At 39.1% G+C, this 23,999-nt stretch overlaps 1 protein-coding gene across 1 annotated transcript in view; it reads right to left on the bottom strand.

Annotated features, from left to right (window-relative positions):
- Positions 1-13,456, bottom strand: part of LOC126473584 (uncharacterized) — a 53,257-nt gene extending 39,801 nt beyond the window's left edge. Inside the window, exon 1 of the mRNA XM_050100730.1 lies at positions 13,284-13,456. Coding sequence (XP_049956687.1) covers positions 13,284-13,365 — 82 coding nt within the window. The 5' untranslated portion in view covers positions 13,366-13,456. The remainder of the gene's footprint in view (positions 1-13,283) is intronic.
- Positions 13,457-23,999: the final 10,543 nt, after the last annotated feature.

The raw sequence follows: 23,999 nt of genomic DNA, 5'->3' as shown, positions 1-23,999 counted from the left end.
CATTCAAACTATTTGTTACATGAAAGAAAACCTGTTTATTGAAAAATAATTGCATCACTGTTAAAGATTAGCCAAAAAGGATATGTGATCTATCTAGATAAATGTTCATCTTGGAAAATTACCTGTTATGATCAAGAGCAAGTATACAACACAAAAATGACCTACACTACACAAACATAGTATGTTACACAACAAAAGAAAATTACATTTCTGTATTTTAACTATGTGTAGAGCCACAAATGTTTCTCATGTACATATTTGTTTAATGGCTTCATGTAATCCAGCCAAGTGAGTACTTTCTTATCTCTTCTATAGCAAGCGATATTAGTGTTTTCACTTAATGGCCTCTAATCTGTACGTATATTGTTGTACATTAACCTGAAAATGCAAATCATTATTGCACAAGCAGTTGTAACTTGAACTCTCAATAAATGACGTTTAGCAGCTACAAGTGGACTCTACAATTTTATAGAAGATTTTAGCACAAAAATTTTTAGAGGATCTTTGAACTACGTTTCACATGTGTTTTTAAATGATATTTACTCTGAACAACCCCCACATAATTAATACTGTCTCTGGATATATATACTGTCCCTTTTTCCCCCTAAGGTAAGTCTTTCTGCTCCCGGGATTGGAATGACTCCTTACCCTCTCCCTTAAAACCCACAGCCTTTCGTCTTTCCCTCTCCTTCCCTCTTTCCTGATGAAGCAACTGTGGGTTGTGAAAGCTTGAATTTTGTGTGTGTGTTTGTGTTTGTTAGTGTCTCTATCAACATACCAATGTTTTCGTTTGGTAAATTACATCATCTTTGTTTTTAGATATATTTTTCCCACGTGGAATGTTTCCCTCTCTTATATATTTCGTTTGGTAAGTTACATCATCTTTGTTTTTACAAAATATATCTAAATAGAAAATATATCTAAAAACAAAGATGATGCAACTTACCAAACGAAAGCGTTGGCATGTTGATAGACACACAAACAAACACAAACACACACACAAAATTCAAGCTTTCGCAACCAACGGTTGCTTCATCAGGAAAGAGGGAAGGAGAGGGAAAGACGAAAGGATGTGCGTTTTAAAGGAGAGGGTAAGGAGTCATTCCAATCCCAGGAGCGGAAAGACTTACCTTATAGGGAATGGATATGTGTGTGTGTGCGAGTGTATACCTGTCCTTTTCTCCCCCTAAGGTAAGTCTTTCCGCTACCGGGATTGGAATGACTTCTTACCCTCTCCCTTAAAACCCACATCCCTTCATCTTTCCCTCTCCTTCCCTCTTTCCTGATGAAGCAACCTTGGGTTGTGAAAGCTTGAAATTTGTGTGTGTGTTTGGGTGTTTATTGTCTCTATCAACATACCAATGCTTTCGTTTGGTAAGTTACAGCATCTTTGTTTTTAGATATATTCTTCCCGTGTGGAATGTTTAACTAACTAAATGGAAGTGACAAAGTGCAAAATGGCAAATTAGGGAGGGCTAGAAGAGAAATGAAAGGTGGTAAAAGTATGCATGAATATAGGAAAGACACATGCTGCATATTGTAAAGATACTGGTTGCACATGCAATATTAAAGAATTTTTTTGGAGAAATGAGAAGCATCTCTATAAATATCATCAGTTGCTCATTGATAGGCCAGTTATAAGCAAAGAATGAAAGGTTGAAAGAATATATAGAAAGGCTACAAACCTGAAGACAATATTAAGGAAAGGGAAGAAGAAGGGGATGAAAGTGTGATGGGGAACACGATAAAGCAAGAATAATTTGACAGAGCACTGAAAGACATAAGTCAAAATGACAAATGTGAATTACATGACATTGCCTCAGAATTACTATGAACCCTGGAAGAACTTACGAGGAAAAAAACTGTTCCACCCAGTATGTACAACATATAGGAAAGGTGAAATACCCCTGGACTTACTCCCAATACCAAGGAAGGTGGACACTGACAAGTGTGAGCAACTGAGGCTTAGGGAACCATCAGTTTCTGAATAACAGTTGAAAAATATTAACAAAAAATATCTACAGGCAGATGAATACTGCCAGAAGCTGTCTTGGGGAAAAACAGTTCAGGGTTTAGAGAAAATCAGGAGCATGCAAAGCAGTATGATACTATTATTTATATTAGAAGATAGGTTGAAAAAAGGCATATACCCATCTTTACAACATTTGTAATTTAGAGGGAGCTTTTGACAATGTTGCTTTGAGGTTTGTTGATGGCATTCTATCAGACACAGTAAAGGACTTGGGAGATCTGTTGAATGGAAAGGACAGTGTATTGAAAAGGACTTGGGAGATCAATTGAATGTAAAGGGCAGTGTCTTGAAAAGAGATTATAACATACTTATCAACAAACATAAAATTAGGGCAATGGGATGTGGTCAAATTAATCAATTTCACTAGCAATTCACTAAAAGTAACAGATGGGTTTTGCTATTTGAGGAGAAAAATTGCCAAAATAAAGATAATATAAAATTCACATTGGCGACAGCACAAAAAGCGTTTTTGAAATGGAGAAATTAACACAAAGTATAAATTAAAGTGCTAGAATGAGTTTCCACAAAGTGCATGAAAGCGAAATGTCGGTGATACACAGTACACACAACAACAGAACATAAACTTCTGAAATACAATGTCACAGAAGAATCCTGAAATTCCTTGGGTAGATACACAAACTAATGAAGAGGTTGAAGGGGTACCACACCACAATGGGAAGAGCTTCGTGACACCATTTGACTGAAAGAAGACTGAAGATGGAGCGCAGCCTGAGACATCAAGAAATAGTTATGTTAGTAATGCAGGTAAGTGTGGAAGGGGTGGAGAGGGGTAGAAACTGTAGAGAGACCTCCTGGCTTTACAATAATAAGCATGTTCAAGAGGATGTAGGTTGCAGTAATTATGCTGAGAAGGAGCTTGCAAAGTATAGAGTAGTATGGAGAGGTGCATCAAAACAAGTCTTTGGAGTGGAAACCACAGCAACATCATGAGTTCCATCTATCAGATGATAAGTCTAGGATGAAAAGCACCTCCAGCATATGGCATCACATGTTTAGTGTGGCCCAGCTTATTTCCTGGCTATGTATAGGATCCTTTACACCAAAGGACTGCAGCCCTAACACTGGTGCCATAGGCCACTGCCGACTTGCAGAAGGCACTAGTCCCGATACGAGGCCTGATACACGGTACGGTGAGTTCTTGTGTGCTTTGTACTGCAGTATGAGGGCATCACACCCCCTACTGACATTTTGTTGACATCATAAGAAGGGCACCACACACAATGACTGCCATTTGTGCCCCATTGCCAGCTTCTTGGTACAACTCACATTACATCACTGACAAGTGTCCAAGTCCTGTTGTGGGACATCAAAAGTGTGCACATTGCAGCTGTATGATGTGATTTTGTGCAAATAATGTAAAGAATTCAGATAGAAAGGAAATATCATTGTATGCAGCCAATTTGTTCATTCATTCATTCACACATTATGTTCTGCCAATCACATCATAAAACAGAAGCCTTCCGAGATGTAGAACAAGTCAAGTAATCCATTAACAGGCAGAAGCTACCACTGCTGGCTACTTCTGTAAAATATATCAACTACAAATTAGGACTACCATTAATCTACTGACTGATAATTATGATAATTACTTCTAGCTTACTTTATTTATGATGTGTTTAGTATTTAAATTGGACAAGTGGCAAAATTTACAAAAATGAGTCAAAGTTACCTATTTAAAGTAAAAGTATATCACTACTAGGTGTAACAAGAACATGATTTAAACTCCATCATGTCTTTATGTTACAGACCATTGAACTACTGATCTTGTAAGAGAATGGGCCAAGTCTTGCAGGCAGTGAATTCACAGGTGGCTGCATCAAGGAATGGGCAACAATATTCATGTCGCAGCATTTTTATTTGGAATCTTGTGTTGTTATATTACACAACAATGTGACCATATCAGGAAGCAAAATAATACCTTATACTGTATATTGTTTGAAGTCTTAATATTTCATTTGTACATCGTAATCTAAATGAGGGCAGATTGAAGACATAAAATAACAATATTTCTCAGTTTATGTAATCAGTGACTATCATAATAGTGATTCTTTTAGCATAATTTGCACTCCATTTTTTTATTGTGTTCAAAATCTATGTGAACTACAAACTTTTAGTGAGAGAAATCTTATTTTGTATTCTCCTCGGTTTTCTAATGTTCACCTTGACATGTTATTATTCAATTTACATAGAGATGCTTTTTTTAAATTATTATAAAGAAAAGTAATTACAATGTCACTTTATTTTAATTTATGTGCTTTTTCACAAGATTTTGGAATTTGAAAAGGATACATTTTTATTTTAAAAAGCGTAAAATTATATAAAATTGCAACACAGATCACTAATAAAAAAAATAAAAATAAAAAAAAAATTAAAAAAAATAAAAAAAAAAAAAGAGAGAGAGAGAGAGAGAGAGAGAGGAGGGTGCAGGTTGGAGCTGGCGGGGGAGGGGGGGGGGGGGGACCATTATGAATCAGATTTAACAAAATCCATTAATGATGTAACTACGGAAAAAAACATTTGTGACCATTATTGTTTTGTCGCTAGAGGTTTTTCATTCATACTGAAAAATATGCCTTCAGTGACTTGTTCCATTTTGATACCAGATGCCTCATACAGCTGTTAGGAAATGTCCAGGATAGAATAAAAACAATAATATGAAAAGGATAGATTGCTACTCACCACAAAGAGGAGTCAATTAGTGAGTCACAGACAAGCACACTGAAAAGACTGCTGAACCTTTAAGCTTTCAGACCAAAAAGTCTTTGCTCAGAAATAGAAAACAAAACACACATTCTCACAAGCACAGCTCACAGCAGTAAGGCCACATTGGCCAAGACAGTGGCCATGTGTGTATGAAAGTTGTGCTTCTGTGAATGTGTGTTTGTTTTCTATTTCTGAGCAAAGACTTTTTGTTATGAAAGCTTAAATGTTCAGCAGTCTTTTCATTGTGCCTGTCTGCCTTCTCTATGTTGTGAGTAGCACTCTGTCTTAATTCATAATGTTATTATAGGTATTGTACTACAAGTATCTCTCGATGTGCTGACCTGCAGAGAGGAGTATTAGCATACTTCTACTCAACACCGTCATTTGGCATAATCTTCTGGGGCAATGCAGCTAAGGTCAAAACTGTATTTATTCTAAAGAAGCATGCAGTTAGAATATTTTGTGAAAGCTGATAACTAGATATCTTAGAGAAAACTCCTTAGGACCTAGGGGTCCTTGCACATAGGTGTCAATACATATATTCCGTAATGGTAATTGAGGCTAATAACAAGAGTGAATTTAGGATAAATTGTGCAGTGCCCATGACTGTGTTCAAATCAAGGGTTCTGGATGGATTTTTATGTCTTGGTGCAAAAGGCTGCAATAAATTACAGTAGACACCCAGCAGTATACTGAAAATTTCCAGATATCCAAAAATGAGTGAAAGCAAGCTCAACACCCACTCCTTCTACAATTTATCACAATATTTGGACCTGGGGATGTACCATACAGTCTGTGTAAGTCTAATGTTTCTATCACACACTGTCAGTACGTCTGTATAGATAGCTGACAGTATCCATCGTAATGTAAATGCTTTGTTTTATGTATCAGGTAAGAACAGCACCTGACTAATATAATAGATGGAGCTGTTAAATTTTTAAATAGCCTTTTCTGCTAACACATATACACTTACAATGAAGAGCCAAAGAAACTGGTGCACCTGCCTAATATCGTGTGGGGCCCCCGCGAGCACACAGAAGTGCTGCAACACGACGTGGCATGTACTTGATTAATGTCTGAAGTAGTGCTGGAGGGAATTGGCACCATGAGTCCTGCAGGGCTGTCCATAAATCCATAAGAGTGTGAGAGGGTGGAGATCTCTTGTGAACAGCACATTGCAAGGCATCCCAGATATGCTCAATAATGTTCATGTCTGGGGAACTTGGTGGCCAGCGAAGGTGTTTAAACTCAGAAAAGTGTTCCTGGAGCTGCTTTGTAGCAATTCTGGATGTGTGGGGTGTCACATTGTCCTGCTGGAATTGCCCAAGTCTGTCAGAAGGCACAATGGACATGAATGGATGCAAGTAATTAGACACGATGCTTACGTATGTGTCACCTGCCAGAGTTATATCTAGACATATCAGGCATCCCATATCCCTTCAGCTGCACATGCCCCACACCATTACAGAGCCTCCACCAGCTTGAACAGTCCCCTGGTGACATGCAGGATCCATGGATTCATGAGGTTTTCTCCATACCCGTACATGTTCTTCTGCTTCATACAATTTGAAATGAGACTCATCCGATCAGGCAACATGTTTCCAGTCATCAAAAGTCCATTGTCAGTGTTGATGGGCCGAGGTGAGATGTAAAGCTTTGTGTCATACAGTCATCAAGAGTGCATGAGTGGGCCTTCTGCTCTGATAACCTACACTGATGAGGTTTCATTGGATGGTTTGCACACTGACACTTGTTGATGGCCCAGCATTGAAATCTGCAGCAGTCTGCAAAAGAGTTGCATTTCTGTCGCACTGAACGATCCTCTTCAGCCGTCATTGGTCCCATTCTTGCAGGCTCTTGCTCTGGTTGCAGCAATGTCGGAGATTTGATGTTTTACCGGATTCCTGATATTTCTGGTACACTCATGGAAAAGGTCATACAGGAAAACCTCCACTTCATCACTACCTTGGAGATGCTATGTCCCACCACTTGTGCGCCAACTATAACATCTTGTTCAAACTCACTTAAATCTTGATAACCTGCCTTTTTAGCACCAGTAACAGATTTAACAACTGTACCAGACACTAGTTGTCTTATATAGTTGCTGCTGACCACAGCGCCTTATTCTGTCTGTTTACATATCTCTGTATTTGAATATGCATGCCTATACCAGTTTCTTTGGCACTTCTGTGTATATAGTAATCACATTTCACATTATTATCTGAGAGAGTAGATCAGCAGTAATCACATGTTGTTAGTATACTTTGCAGCAGGAGCATGCACTAATGACTTTAGGATTTTACTGTATAATTTGACTCTGCAGGAGCTCCCTCACGTTGGGCTTTATGGAAAGTAATGTCTGAATGAATGAAAAAACTGCTGCATAAAAATAATAAATAGTTATCATTCATCACCAACAGAATTTATCACTACTAACTTAACAGAACCCCAAGAGCCGTGGATCTGCCACAGTGAGGTGGCTCGTGTGGCTCAACAATGCAGACAACGCCACCATACCTGCTACCACATCAGAAGGTTATCTGTGGTGAGGTCACATCTCAACCTATGGTTCCTGAACAGGGGCAGCAGCCTCTTTAGTACTTGCAAGCAGCACAATCTAAATGATTGATCTGGGCTTGTAACATTAACCAACTTACTAAAAGAACTACAGTCACATTTCCTAATGAAATGCAGTTCTACTGTATCGTTTAATTATGTTGTCATCCTCTTGCATAAAACAGTCCCCCATTTTGATCTTCTGGCAAGATCTACACAAGACTTGTCATCAGGAAAATCAAATCAGGTGTTCTGTGGGCCAGAGTGTGGCTGTCAGATATCTTTATCATATTATAGAATTTAAAAAGAGAAAAGGATACAGAAAAGATAGATACAGTGGTAATTAGTGAAGTGTGATGGTAGGAAGAATAGGGTTTCAGGTCAGGTGAGCACAGGATTATCAAGATAAAATCAAATAAGGGTAATGCAAGAGTAGACCCAGGTCTAATAATGAATAAGAAAATAGCAGTACAAGCAAGTCACTATGACGAGCACAGTGAATGCATTATAGCCATCAAGGCACAAAACCAACACCTACAACAGTAGCACAAGTTACATGCCTACTAGCTCCACAGATCAAACAATTTAATCACTGCTAATACATGATGTCTATAAACGAATGTTGCAGTTTTAAAAATTAATAATAAATCAATTTATCACTTCATATGGGCAAAACCTACAGCATAAGCAACTGTCCAAATTTTGTTTTGCTGCCCACTGTTTGCTTGCCATTCTTATTGCACAGGTGTAGCATCTGTTTCCAAGAAGGCACCGCAACAGGAAAAGGCTTTCTGTGAGCTCTGCTTTGAGGTGCCCAGATCTATGGTTACGGTGCAGCATGAGTTTTGTGCACAGTTTATGAAAGACCCACCACACAAGGATAACATAGATAGGTGGTTCCAACAGTTGGTGGAAACCAGATGCCTTTGTATGGGGAACAGTCCTGGCTGAATCCTTGTGTCTGATGCAAACACTGAAAGACAGCTTGTGGTGTTTCACCGAAGTCCTCACAAGTCACTTAGTTAAGCAAGGAGGGAATTGGTTATGCCAAAGATTATGGTGTGGAAGGTGTTGCGTGAGTGGCTATGTTTTAAACGGTACAAAGAGAGATTATTACAGGCCCTTACACTAACAGGGATGACTTCTGTGAAGAGCTTCAGTTAAAAATGGAGGACAGTGATTTAGTAAAAAGACTCATCCCTTGCAGTGAAGGCACTTTCCATGTAAGTGGCAAGGTGAACACACATAATGTCCGTATCTGGGGATGCGAGAAACCTTATACACTGATAAAGCGTCAATCTGACTGTCCGAAAGTAAATATGTTCTGTATGGTGTCACACAAGAAAGTGCGCGGGTAATTCATTTCTAGAGATGTTAGAAACCTGGTTGTTACCCCATCCAAACTCCAGTTATGGCGATTATATTTTGACACTGGACAGTTCTCCATCCCATTTTCTGGGATGTACAAGAGTTTCTTAATTGTATTCTTCACCAAAGCTGAATAGATGTGCTGCAAAAACAGACATCAGCCTTTTCCCCGGGTCACCTCATTCACCAGATTTAATACCCTGCGATTTCTTTCTGCAGGGATTTGTGAAATACTGGTTTTGTGTGTTGCAATACCTGTTTCCCTCGAGGAAGTGTGCGATCAGATAAAACTTGACTACAGACTGTCACAAAGGACATGCTACATCGAGTGTGGGAAGAATTTGATTACTGTGTAGATGTTTGTTGTCCGACCAAGGCTACACATAATGAAGGATTGTGATTAATGCATCAAAAACTCAGGCATTTGCTGCTGCTTATGCTGTTAGGTTTGCCGGTAAAAAGTAATAAACTGATTCAGTATTAATTTTTAAAACCACACCATTCATTTATAAATGCCCTGTACTTGATTTAAGAAACACCATGAAAGAGAGCTGGAGATTCTGAAATGTTTTAGATTGATTATATAATGGTGAGACAGAGATTTCAAAATCAAATTTTAAACTGTACAATATTTCCCGACATTTGAAGACAATATAATGAAAAACTGCAGAGTAAGTTGATGAAGATGATATGGAATATATCTATACCTACAGTCATAGTCTGCAAACCACTATATGGTGCATGTTGGAGGGTAACTTGTACCACTGCCAATCATTCCCACCCCTGCTCCACCTGCAAATGTAGTGACAGGAAAACACCTGCCTATATGCCTCCATATGAGCCCCCATTTCTCTTAGCTTGTCTTTGCAGACCTTATGCAAAATGTATGTTGACAGCAGAAGAATTGTTCTGGAGTCAGTTCCAAATGTAGGTGCTCTAAATTTTTACAATAGTCTTTTCCAAAAAGAATATTGTCTTCTCTCTAGGGATTCCCAACTGAGTTCATAAAGCATCTCTGTAACACTTGCAGGTGATAACAAATAAAGCACCATGCCTCTGAATAGCTATGATGTTTTCCTTTCATCTGACCTGGTGGGGATTGTAAACATTCATGTAGTACTAAAGAATGGGTTGCACTAGCGTTCTTTATGCAGTCTCCTTCATAGATCAGCTACAGTTTCGTAAAATTCTCCCAATACACCAAAGTTCTCTCTTCATCTTCCATATTACTGACCTTATGTTCTTGTTCCATTTCTTTTCACTTCGCTATGTTATGTCTAGGTATTTAATCAACATGACTGTCAAATAGCAACCACTAATATTGTTTCCAAACATTGCAGGAACGTCTCTCCTACTTCATTTGCATTAACTTACATTTTTCTACATTTCGACCAATTTTCTATTCGTCACATCAAATAGAAATTCTGTCTAAGTCACCCAATGTTGACACTTTGGCTTACACTACAGAGTCATCAGCACAAGTCACAGATTGCTGCTGATGCTATCCCTCAGATCATTTACGTCTATAAACAAGAGCTGTGCTACCACACATCCCTGGGGCACTTCTGATGCTTGTCTCTGATGAACACACACCATCCAGAATAACATACTGGGCTCTATTACTTCAGAAGTGTTTGGGCCACTCACACAGCTGGGAATTTGTTCCATATACTAGTACTTTTGTTAAAAGTCTGCAATGAGGCACTGTGTCAAATGCTTTCTGGTAATCTAGGAATATGGAATCAGCCTGTTGCCCTTCGCCTGTGGTGTGCGAGAAGGGCAAGCAGAGTTCGTACAACTGATGCTTTTTAAATACATCCTGATTTATGGACAAAAGCTTTTCTGTCTAAAGGAAATTTTTTGTACTTGAACTTCAAATATGCCCAAGAATACTGCAGCACACCAATGTTAATGATACTGGTCCATAATATTGCAGCTCTGTTCTTTGGCCTCCTTATATACAAGAGTCAACGGCACTTTAATCCAGTGAGACAGGATTGCAGCCTATTTCCAATATTTCTCAACTGGTATAATGAGCAAGCTGTGAAGGGAACCAAGAAGAAATTCTGAAAAGGATTTAAAAGTTCAGAGAGGTGAAACAAAAACTTTGAGATTTGCCAATGACATCGTAATTCAGAAAGGATAGTTTTTTCAAAAGAAGGTATAAGGTGACTGCCAACAAAAATAAAACTAGGGTAATGTGATGTAATCAAATCAAATAAATGGATTCTGAGGAAATTTGATTAGGAAATGGGATTATGAAATTAGTCAGTGAGTTTTGTTATAACTTATGGTGACTACAACAAGGAGAATAAAAATGTGAACTAGCATTAGCATGAAAAGGATTTCTGAAACAGAGTATTATGTTAAAATTTAATATAAATTGAAATGTTAGGAAGCCTTTCTGAAAACTGGAAGATATGGAAGTGAAATGTGAACAGTAAACACCATGGTCAAAAGGTGAGTTGTGTTTGCATGAGTATATGTGTGTATATTGTCTACTTCTAACTATTCCAGTTGTTTGAGAGCCCACTTTCTGACAGTCTTTTTGTTGTGCCTGTCTGTGACTCAGCATCTCCACTATATGGTGAGTAGCAACTATCCTTTTCATAATACTGTTACACTTCATCCTGGATTTTTCATTGGAGAACAGAATCTTTAGAAATGTGATGCTACAGAAGAATGCTAAGGATAAGATAAGTAGCTTGGCTAATTAATAAGGAGAGGATGAATGAAATTGGGAAGAAATGAAATTTTTGACTAAAAATACTGATTGGTGGACAGGATACGTCATCCAGAATTGACAAATAAAAAACTTGATAATGGAGGGAAGTACTGGGAGAAAAAAATTGGGAGAGGGGTCCAAGATTTGACTACAATAACCAGAATCCAAGTGGTGGGTCACAACAGTTATGCTGAGATTAAGATGCTTGTACAGGATGGAACAACATGGGATGTTGCATTACACCAGACTTCAAAATGAAGACCAGAACAACAACACAACTAAAAAGCAATGCAAATATATAACAAAATGTAAAGAGGGGTTATATTAATAACAGAGAGCACACAATCACGGAAACAGAAAATATTACCCATAAAGAATGTTGAATACTGTAAGGGCAACAAATGAATGAAGACTGATGAATGGTAATATCTGTAATGAAAAAAATAAACTTTCACAAATAAAAAACTGATATAGCAATTGAAATAATTTTATGTTAGTGCAAAATCCTACAGTTTTATCACAGACTGCTCAATACATTCTCCTTCCTTAAAACAGTTTCTTCTTTCATTCTGAGAATAAAAGTCATATCTGCAAAATTATTTCCGTGTATAGTCAATGTCGACTGGTGACTACATTGGTATGCATTTAATTAAGATCAGTGACAAACATAAGACTTTCACACTACAATAGGAAGTATAAACTCAAAAGTCCCTAATCTCATTGCTTGTTCTCTAGAGCAAAGAAAGCTACTTCCACTATGTAATGTCAGTTTCCTATGACAATGTGATGTGCCCATCTACCATATACCACACTTTTATCACGTAAAATGTATGAGCCTGTAGTTCTTAAAATTACGTTTGGCATTTTGAGAACTGTAGCTTCAAATTAATTAATTGAGATGAAGAACTAGAATTAGATACTGCTTAAACAACAGTTACAGTAGCTGCCATTTATTTTCTGTCTCATATGCAAATAGATTAAATTTTGATGCCAAAAATTTGTGATTGAAATCGGATTTACCAGTATAGCACTCAATCCAAAACAAAACAAACTCAGAAAATTTTGTTTAAAATTTACTTGCTGGTATACTTAATTCATTTGTTATATGCAGAATGTAACAAGCAGAAACCCCAAATAGTTACTATATGTTACAACTGTAATCACAGCAGATGTAATTTGAAGTTAATTGTTCAGTAACAATTGTTACATCAAAAAATTGTGTAATTTCCACGGATATTTCTTCTTCATTTTACTTTCTGGAGATGTATTGACTTGGCCTATATTACTTGTATACTGGCTGTATAATATGTAATCAACAGGACCAAATAAATAAAAAAAACTGCTTCTCAAAAATATCTGTTAGATGGAGCTTTTGAAATCTTAATGTCATTAGCGCAAATACGAATAACTGAGGTATTTTCCTGACTACTCGTTCTCATCTTTGATCTTATGCCTATTTTTAGTTGGGGGTTGAATCGTTTATTTCAGATCTGATTTTTGATACCAGCAGCAGAAAAGAGTTTCCACGCGGAACAAAAAAATTAATAAATAAATAAAAGTTGTGAGATGATCTTCAATCACAACGTGCTCGATTGTCGAGCGCTTTAAATGAGTTACGGGATATGAGACCCACATCACCACTACTCTCAGGGAGTTTACTCTCGCTTTTTATTTAAGACCACAGGCAAATAATTCACGTCACCCTCTGGTGTCACTTTACTTCCTAACTGTCTGTGAACAGTGTGCAGCATGAGTGTTCCATCCGCGTAGAAAATCTTATTCCTTTCCCATATTTGTCGTCTTCATTCGTCCTCCTATTGCAAAGGTACGGTCCAGGTAGAATATAAGTAACACATGGTATCGTGCTTTTGGCCTTACCTTCGCAGGAATCGGATAATAAGAGGAGGCCGATAAATACAAGAATACACTCCGTTGCCCCTACCCGGTAGCAGATTTTCATAATGAGAACTATGACATATAACGCAGGCGGCTAACGTAGCAGCAGCTGCAGTCACCCACTTTCCGACACTGCATACCTGCGGAAGAGGCGTGCTCGCAGAAGGATTTCTCCTCCCCTCCCCCACTCACCGGGTCCCGTTATCCCTCGCAACTTGTCCTTCTCGAAGGCCAGTGACTAAGTCGCTAGCCAGCAGCCAGCGCCGACTACGGCGAAAGAGGGCAGCGCATCGCAAGTAGCACGGCTTTGTGCTTTCCAGAAGATTTAAATGAGCGAAAGTTAGCGTCTAACGTGGCGTTGACGGAGTCAGTATAGACCTACAGATGGAGGCCAAATTCGGGTTGGGGAAGGAAATTGCCCGTGTCATTTTCAAAGGAACCACACGGGCATTTCCCGTAAGCACCAGGGAAATCACAGAATCCGGTTGGCCGAACAGGGATCTGAACCACCATCCCTCCGATTGCGAATCCGATTCCATAGCTCGGGTTAAGAATGTTTCATTTAGTGTTGCCACTTCGTGGAAGTTAGAAAACAGATTTCGCCAACACAAAGTCGTTCAAAGTTAATTTTAACCCTTAACTCATGAGGTCAGTTTTCTGCAGTGCATATTACGAGGTGCAGTCTCTGGAACCCCTATGTTTCAACTGAGATTTAAAGCACAAATCATTTGAAAATTTTAACTTAAGTTATATAACATTTATTTTTACAATTAATTAAGTGTTGTTTAATCACACCTCGTTGATTTTAATGGACTGAATAAAGACAGCAGTATTTGAATTTTTATCAGGCAAATTCACATCAGATATTTAAAGAGTACACATAAACGAACTGTTAAGAGAACTGATTTTACATTCTGAAAAATTACAGTATCTCAGTAGCAAGTAAATTATCACACAATTTAAATTCTAGGTTTCAAACTTGCACATGAAACTGAACTCAACAGATACAAAAAGAAATTCTGAAAAACTGACATTCTGTTCTAGAATTTACGTTTCGCTTTACTACGACTTAGGGCACATTTAATTTGAACTAACACTTGTAAGTATTTCTTTGGAGATACGGGATGGTGCCCATCGACATGGTCCTTAAGTTCTTCCTCTGAATGATCGTCGTTTTCGTCTGCTTCTTGATCTTTATCGTTGACGTCTACCTCCATTCACCGACTAACCATTACATCAAACTTAGTATCGCTAAAATTGACGGATCCCTGCGAACACATTTTGTACTATACTGAGGAAAACAGGTGCATAATTCACGAGGCGCGGTTTAGAAAACTCCAACGCGTGTCAACAGCACGAGTGAACAACAAACGAAGACCGTGATAATACAACTGACAGTAAAAGATAGGAGGGTTGGCGGTTTAAGGAGGGGTATAGAAGCATTCACACAGAATTGGCCGTTGAGGTTCGATTTCGAAAATTCTACTCGTCGTCTGAGACACCACACCTCGGAAGTTATGGGTTAAACGCTTCGCAAGGAACGGTAAGTATACTTACCACCAACTGTATTTCTTTACTGCGATGATAGGAATTCGTCTTATCGTACCAGCAGTCGTTTGTGTTTGTTGTGAAATATAGCTTTTGATTGTCGCTAACGTCTAGTTTGCATTTTAGGGGCCTTAGGAGGGATACGTCCCACCAAATAACGTTATTTTTAACGCCAGTGGGAAGTTTGCTGACCACCAACGTATTTTTTAAAGAGATATGGGAATTATACTCACAACAAAATTAATGTCTTACCATCTGCTGATGTGCCTGACATCATGTGGTAGTACCAGGTGAACAAATACTGCTACAATAATCAGTCCTGCTAGTTGTGAGGTAATATTGTTGTCGCTTGTGAAGTGGGCGCACATTGCTTCTTTTATGCAATACATATCAGTGGCAGTCAAGCTTTTTTGCCTACCGCTCACTTTTGTATCTCTGTTGGCAGTAAAATTTTCTAACTGCCCGCCAGTTCTACAGTAATGGCCGCTTATAAAGTAAGAAAGTTACTTTATGTTGCGAAATTTATAAAGCAGAACTGCAGCAAGTTAAAGCATTACTTACCAAATACCTAACGTCAAAATTTTATGAAAATCTAATTAAAATTTGTTTAATCCCCAAATTCCTTCTGCCCACCATGAAACCTGGAACGTCCATAAGTGGGCTTTACGGACCAGCTAGACGACCACTTGTATTATAGAGTACTATTGTGGCTTGCTGCTGATATTCAAATCCGGCACATATTGAGACAACTTCTACAGAAGTTCGGTGTCATCAAGGCAATCCCGAAGCTTGTGTAGTGACAGCTCATAATAGCTCACGAAATGGCAATGGGAAGGATACTTATCACGATAGTTTTTGGTCTTAAATCACAAAACTAAAATTATCGAATATTAAAGACAGTCTGCAACACTCCCGTGTAATACGACACCATGGAATTAACTTCGCTGAAATGTGCCTACGGAAGAGTTAAGTGAAAGTACCGATCATTACATAGTAGAATGGCTATGAGACGAATATGTAAAACAAAACCTGATATTCACTCGAAAACGAACGACACGTGTGTCCTCAAGCGCAACAATAAAAAAGATTAATGTCTGTCAGTGACGGGTACTATTGTTTCTGCTCTGTGTTTTGAATTTCGAACGGTATTACATTAGAGGAAAAGAATCTTGAATTTCTTGCCTGGCAGCTGAAAAGCCTTCCATTTATTTGATATGCTTCACTTTTGTCGATCTCTCTTATATTGGTAACTGTCCGCCTCCGTAGCGCAGCGGCAGCGTTACGGCCTACCACGCAAGGGGCCCGGGTTCGATTCCCGGCATGGGACTGGATGTTGTGTGTCCGAATCATTGGCACGCAAGTCGCCGAAGTGGCGTCAACTAAAAAGACTTGCAATACGGCAGCCGAACCCCGAAGGTGATATCCCGGCCAATAAATGCCACACGACCATTTCATACTGATAATTCTGAAATAAATGTTACAGACTTTACACATCGTTCTTTCCCCGTTGGAAGGACATAGACGGAATCAATCCTTATCCCAATTTATCAAAGAATCGAACCCTCGTGTGTGAAACAGCTTCAATGTCTGATTACTTCACAAGTGAGTGCAAAAAAGGTTTTATATTATATTTAAGTTTTGTTGGAGGTCGTCAAGTACTCCAATTATCAAACACTGGATGAGTGTAGTATGGGTAAGACTTACCGTCTGTTTCAAGAAAAGCTAGTTTTTCACGCGTTTCAATGCTCATGACATCATATCAATCGAAGTATGTGTTCCATAAAGATATAATTTTACAGGTGTATTCAGTGGTATATATGGATACTGTTTGCAAAATCTGTTGCGAATAGAGTTAGCAGTAAAAAAGTAACAGAGTAAAACGACGTGCCCGCAGATGAAGTTCTATTACCTGAACAGCGAAAATCTAGAAAGCCATAAACTATTTTCCTTTCATCATTGTATGGTGGGTGCCCCCATGGAAAAATTTTTCGGAAAGGTTTGAAATTATTTGTAAATTTTGTTGGGAGTCACTAAATGCTGTCATTATCAAATACTGAGTATACTCTTGGGAATTTTCGCGCTGTGGGTTAAACGCTGTCTCACGACATATGAATAGTTTCTAACTATAAGTGCTTGTCTTAACTGTGTTAAACCTGTAACATATGATTTAGTTCTTAATGAATTGATTTCAAATTTCTAGATTCGGCCAATAGTTATATGAAAATGTTCTTCTTCGGCACTTCATGGATTAGACATTGTTGCCCGTTTCGGCTTCGCAGTTATTATGTTAAATACTAGCTGACATTATCCGTGTATTCATTGCACCAGTTTTGTGTTAGAAACGGGAACAAAAAAAAAATGAACTGTGATTGTAGTGAAGTATGGCAAATTTTTATTTTCTCGTATTCGTGAAAACACCTTTGAAATTATGACACAGTCGTACAAAGAAATAAGCATAATGTACAACTGTATAAGTACAGAATCTAAATTAAGAAACGTGTTCCTGGACAGTTTCTGTGCCGGCCGATGTAACCGAGAGGTTCTAGGCGCTTCAGTCTGGAACCGTGCGACCTCTACGCTCGCATGTCCGAATCCTGCCTCGGACATGGCTGTGTGCGATGTCCTTAGGTTAGTTAGTGAGTAGTTCTAGGGGACTGATGACCTCAGATGTTAAGTCCCATAGTACTCAGAGCCATTTGAACAGTTCTGAACTCTGGGCGGAGCTGCTTCGCGTACACGCCTTACGGCAGCGCGTCGTGGTAGCTGTATAGATGGCTACCGCTTTCGCCTACAGCTGTTCGCTCTTCGAAGTTGACAGCTGTCAAAAGCGCTGCTAAGTGTCAGGGATTTCGTTAATGTTATTCAACTGCAGGAGTGCTTTAATGAGAATGAATTAACGTATTGAAACTTCATGCATGTTGAGGCATTTTTTCACTTATCTCATCCTTTTCTGACGTCATATCTCTTGAACTATGCATTTGTGTAGTTACGTACGTGGATACTGTTAACGAAAAGTGTTGCGAATAGGATTAGTAGCGAAGAAGTAATAGATTAAAACGACATGCATGATGCAGCTGTTTTTCACGCATCTCAGTGTTTTTAAAGTCATGTCTCCCGAACTACGTGTCGTACAATGATATAACCTTGTAGGCACATTCAGGGGCATATGTTGATACTGTCTGCAAAATGTGATGCGAACAGAGCTAGTAGAAAAGAAGAAATAAATTTAAACGTCATGCGCAATGCAGCTCTTTTTCATACATCTCTGTTCATGACGTCATAGCTCCTGAGCAACATGTGGTACCATGATATACTTTTAGCCGGCCGCGGTGGCCGAGCGGTTCTAGGCGCTGCAGTCCGGAACCTCATGACTGCTACGGTCGCAGGTTCGAATCCTGCCTCGGTCATGGATGTGAGTGATGTCCTTAGGTTAGTTAGGTTTAAGTAGTTCTAAGTTCTAGGAGACTGATGACCTCAGATGTTAAGTCCCATAGTGCTCAGAGCCATTTGAACCATTTGATATACTTTTGCAGGTGGATTTAGCGAAACATGTGGATACTTACTGTGAAATTTATTCCAAATACAGTAAGTAGTACATAAGCAATACATTTAAATGTAAAGCACACACACACACACACACACACACACACACACACACACACATTCATTTTCATCATATGTATAAATTAAATATAACATTTTTGTTGGCCCTGGAACAAGGATTTTGCGAAAGGGGGATCCGATTTGTGAAAGAGGACCTCAAGAATGCTCACGCTTTTCATTTACCCTGAGCACACAATTTATTTTCATGTGCATTATTTACTTTCGGGCTGCCTCCATAAATTAGTATTTAATCTATAAGCAAGAAAAACTAGGTGAAAATTAATAAAACCGACAAACTGCAGGGACGGACTCCTGACTAGAGATGGAGGAAAAGGGATCTTACGGACATCTGTCCGGGTATCGCTGCCACGCCAAATGGCGCTGACGAATGAAAGTTCCTCTGACCACGAGCAGTGTGTTCCTTAGTGTTGCAGGCAGCGTTTGATTGACGCAGCGTTTGACCGACCGCCTGCGCAGGGTTCCATACTTAACACTGTAAAAACACAACCGTTCAGTGCTAAGGCTTCCCGCCAACAGGAGCTGTAGAGAAAAGGCTACGGAACAAGCCAGTACCTGCCGCATGCCAAGGCTGCCAACTGGAGGAGAGTTACGAAGGTGGAGGCCTTACTTTTCACTCAATCCTCGTACATTGTTACAGAGACTGCGGTCTCATATGTTCTGTACGAGTGGTTCCCACCGGCTCTGTACCAGTGGTTCCCACCGCAAGCTATGCCAGAGGGATCCGCAAGATGCTATTAGAATAAAAAATATATTAAATATATTTCGTATGGTAACAGTTTTTTTTTTTTTTTTTGTTTTGGCCGCTTCTGCAGGTTCAGAGCTTTATCGAACGCTAACTTCTGCGTCTAGCGTCTTCCTAGAGTGTAAAGAGATCGGCAGTGAGCATGAGCAACTTCTTATTCATACGGAAGTAAGATGGCTTTCTCAAGGTAGGATCTTGTCAAGATTTTTTGAACTTAGAGACGAGGTTCGTGCCTTTCTTCTTGACACAAAGTACCCATATTTTCTCACTAACTTCTCTTGGCTTTGCACAGTTCCGTACTTAGCTGATGTGTTTGAACACTTGAATGTGTTAAACTTGAGTTTACAAGGAAAAAAATGTAAACATGTTCAAAGTTGAGGATAAGATTAGTGCTATGGTCAAAAACTGTCAGATCTGGGCGTCAAGGATAGAAAACGAGTCACTAACTAACTTTTCTACTTTAAAACAATTCTTGGAGTCATCAGAGGAGAGTTTGCCTGACCAGATCAAGATCAATGTACCCGAGCATCTACGCAGTCTAGCCACCACTTTTAGAGAGTATTTCCCTGAACCTGATGATAGATGGATTCTAAATCCCTTCAGCTGTGAAGAAATAGACAAAATCCAAGGCCTCACTGAAGAAGAGCAACATCAACTTGTGGATCTGTCCAGCTATGGCACGATGATAAACATTTTCATCGGTTATAAAATTACAGAATTCTGGGCATCAGCACGCAAGGACTACAAGAAACTTGGAGATAAGGCAATGAAAAAGATCCTTCCATTTGCAACCACATATCAGTGTGAGCAAGTATTTTCTTCCATGTGTTCCATTAAAAACAAATATAGGAATAGGCTCGACATGCGGTCGGATTTCAGAGTGGAAGTTTCAAGGTTGGAACCTAGTATTTCAGAAATAATGGACTCAAAGGTCAGATTGAACTTATCTCATTAACAACTGAAAATTAAAACTAACTGTATACAGATGGAGTACTCTGCTGTAACTATTTTTTCAAATAAATAATACCTTGTATGAAATTAGTGTTTTCTTATTTTTCACACATGTCTACTCAATGCAATCTCAAGTGTAGTACACTTGAAAGACCAATACACTCAGTTTTAATTTTTTCCTGTCATTTTCAGTTCATACTCAATTTTTTTTTTTCAAGGAGTTTGTTATACTAAACACTCAGATTTTAAGACAAAGATTTTGAGCAATAATCAAAAATTTTTACAATAACAATGATGGCTAAATTGAAAAACTTTTAAGTTCAATATTTTTTCAATAATGAATATATTAATGTCTTTTCTAAGTACCAAAAATAGAAAACGTACAAAAAGTCTCTTAATTTGGCTTTTTAGGTACTTGATACTGTGATATGACAAGGTACCAATCATGCTCGATGAGGGGATCCTCGAGAAAATTTTGTTGGGAGCCCCTGCTCTAGACCAAGCAGCCACAGTTATAGTATGCATGGTTTCCTTCTAGAGGGTCGTACTGTTGCTCATACGTCATGCCCTAGCACCCTCTCCTGCCATAGTAATTGGTGATGTTGCGTCCGGTTCACTCCTCTTGCTGACTCACTTTATAGTGGACGTGATACAGCGTTGTAACAATGGTTCCATATTCGAATCGAGAGCTTGCCGATATGTTGTTTACTTACGGAGAGGCAAATGGCAACGCGGGCCAGATTGTATCAGGACACCTATCCCCTCCCCAACAACCACAGCATTCGATGTTTGCAGAAGTGTTTCGGCGTTTGTCTGCGTCACGGTCGTTTCAGGAAGTAGGAAATCATGAAGGACGTACTCGAAATGCTCGGACACCAGACTTGGAGGAAAATGTGATTGACAATGAGGAAGGTGACCACCGTCTCACTACCAGGCAGTTGGCCCACCAGTACAGGGTAACCCAGGCGACCGTGTGGAACATTCTCCATCCACCGAAGGACAGCTGTTCACAGTCCCTGGAAGTCTGCGAAATGATGTCCGCACCTAAGTTTTCTCATGTCTCAAAGACGTGGTAATCAGAGGGGCACAAGTCGTGAGAATACACGGTGGGTATAGCAGCACCTGGCCCGTGGTTTACCAACTTGTATGGAGACGAGCGTTGTCATGTTGAAAGACCACTTTTCGTGACGGCGCACACTCTCCACACACTGACACCAGACACATGTGAATAATCACAGAGATTACACCCTCCTTCCACAGAACCTGCTTCGTCCAGCAACGTCCTTGGCCGTCATACCCTATATTGTCCGCTCACAAAATGACAGCAGACGGAAAACTGGGCTGTTCTGTTCGAGGATTATCTTTCTAAAGATTGTTCTACCACTTACGGGGAGACCAAGATACTACATACTTGCATCTGTAATGATGTGTGAAATTGCGCACCATGAATGATGGGAAAAAATGAAGTGTTAATCAATGTGGGATGCTCCTCGTACATATTTTAACAGGAGAAATAACCATTTTTCCAGGATCACTAGACCTGGATTTAGATTTTAAAGGTCTCGCCAAGAGTCGAGGGAAAGGTAATTGATGTCTGAGGCGTGGGGAACAAAATGATATGCCGCCTGTGTAGAAAAATGTTCTTGAACTGACCCTGGCCGAACTGCATCGTTACGTAATAGAAACATACGAAAATGTTACATTAGAACGTGAAAGTACGGTCATCGCGGGTACTTCCAGATTTGCGTGCTATATGGGACGTTGTCGTGCTCGAAATACGCCATTGTTATCGACCTCAAGCCAATGGGCTGAGCCATGTTATACTGCTATAATCTCGTCACGTAATGTGATGTACGTCAAAAAATAAGTATAGTGAAGGGAAAAAGAACATTTTACCTATTAACACAAAATATCTTTCATTTGCAGTATGTTCCTTTAAAGGTATCCACGACCGTTTTAGCCCGTACGCTTCTAGCTTTGGACTTCACACTGGGTTGCCATGTGTTCGGTTTTTTACCGAGCTGTTCGGTATTTCAGCCGAGATCGGTATTCGGTACCGTAGCACGCGCGGTTCGACAATTTTAGAATTCCATTCATATCACTAATTCAGATAGTTTTTAGGAGAGATACGTAATGCAAAATAAAACTTTGTAACGATTACGAAGTCAAGCTTTTACGTCCGAAAACTCGTTTTCGTCGAAAACACTTGTAAACGGAGAAGAAACACCTAACAAAAAAATATCAGAAGAATAATGGGGGTTCCACGTAGCAATGCCTTTGTGGAAAAAGTCTTCGGTCACATGCGTCATTTATGGCTGACGCTAAAAACAAATTAAATGCCGATTTGGTAAAACCAAAATTATACATTCGCTGTAATTTGAAGTTTTGCAATACGCAGCCACTTTTACCAAAAAAATAAAGGTAACAAAAATTTGTTGAAAGCTGTAACTAACAGTAATAAATATAATGTTTAATGTTAGCTAAGTGTTTTATTGTGCACACCAATCCTTCCGCCGGGCAGTCTTCGGTATTTTCGTCAATTTTATCTGACAACCGTGACCTTACGCCGCACAGAGGTGACACAAAACTATAAACGTATGGTCAAAACTGTGTTGTTGGCAACGCTGCTCGAGATTGTTAGTCCGCAGCTCGTGGTGGTGCTGTAGCGTTCTCGCTACCCACGTCCGGGTTCCCGGGTTCGATTCCCGGCGGGGACAGGGATTTTCTCTGCCTCGTGATGACTGGGTGTTGTGTGATGTCCTTAGGTTAGTTATGTTTAAGTAGTTCTAAGTTCTAGGGGACTGACGGCCATAGATGTTAAGTCCCATAGTGCTCAGAGCCATTTGAACCATTTTTATTGCAAGTATTGAAGTGGTTACCCGCGTTTGTTTCCAAAAATTGCCGCGCTAAGCTACATACGAAAGTACTCATTATTAGAGGATGGATGTCTTTCACTCAGTAATAAATCGGAAAGGCAAGGTACCAATGCTTGTGAAGACTCTTCTTGTCTCCTCGTCAGCAGTCTCCTCGGTGAAGATGTTTTCAGCTTGAAAGAAAATATTTGAGGAACAGCAGACAAACTACTCGTCAAACATCTGACTTAATGATTCTACTCTGCCCTTGGTTGGGAAGAGCATGCCAGAGCGTTTTATGGCGTCCTGCATTCTAAATCTATCCGAAATTTGAAAATCACTGTGAAGTGCATGACAGACAGTATTCTCCATTTTGACACGTATTAGAATTTCTTGCTGTTCCATTTGAGCTTGGAGCGCAGAAGAAATAACTAATTGCTTGTGTGACGGCTGTAAATGGTTTAAACCGTGTTCGCTGTCAATACGGGAAAGATACCAGCACTTCTGGGACTGTATTATATTCCTACATTGATCCGTTTCTCGAAACTTTGTATGTAAGTTTTCATGAGATATTATTTTTATTATTTCAGAATAAAATTAAGTCTTCAATTGCATATATATATATATATATATACTTTATTAATTTCGACAAATTAATTTGTCATCTTCAATTGTCAATCTGCATTTACAGTAATCGAATGCAATTTGTACGTTTCTGACATATCATATCATTATGTTTGTATGAAGAAGATATTGACATCTTCTAAACCAGAACTAAGCTTCTGAAGATACAAGTTAATTGTTGAATCCCATAAAGCATATTAAAAATATGTTTGCAACAGAGGACCAAATTTTATTCTGAAACATATATATCACAGATGCTGAAAATTACAGACATTAATAAAATAATAATAATACTTATTATTATTATTATTATTATTATTATGTGTTCTGCTCGACGTCAGGTCTTCACGAGGTTGA

The sequence above is a fragment of the Schistocerca serialis genome, chromosome 4 (assembly GCF_023864345.2).
Source record: "Schistocerca serialis cubense isolate TAMUIC-IGC-003099 chromosome 4, iqSchSeri2.2, whole genome shotgun sequence".
Classification (NCBI taxonomy): Eukaryota; Metazoa; Arthropoda; class Insecta; order Orthoptera; family Acrididae; genus Schistocerca; species Schistocerca serialis.
This window is presented reverse-complemented; position numbering and strand designations above follow the sequence as displayed.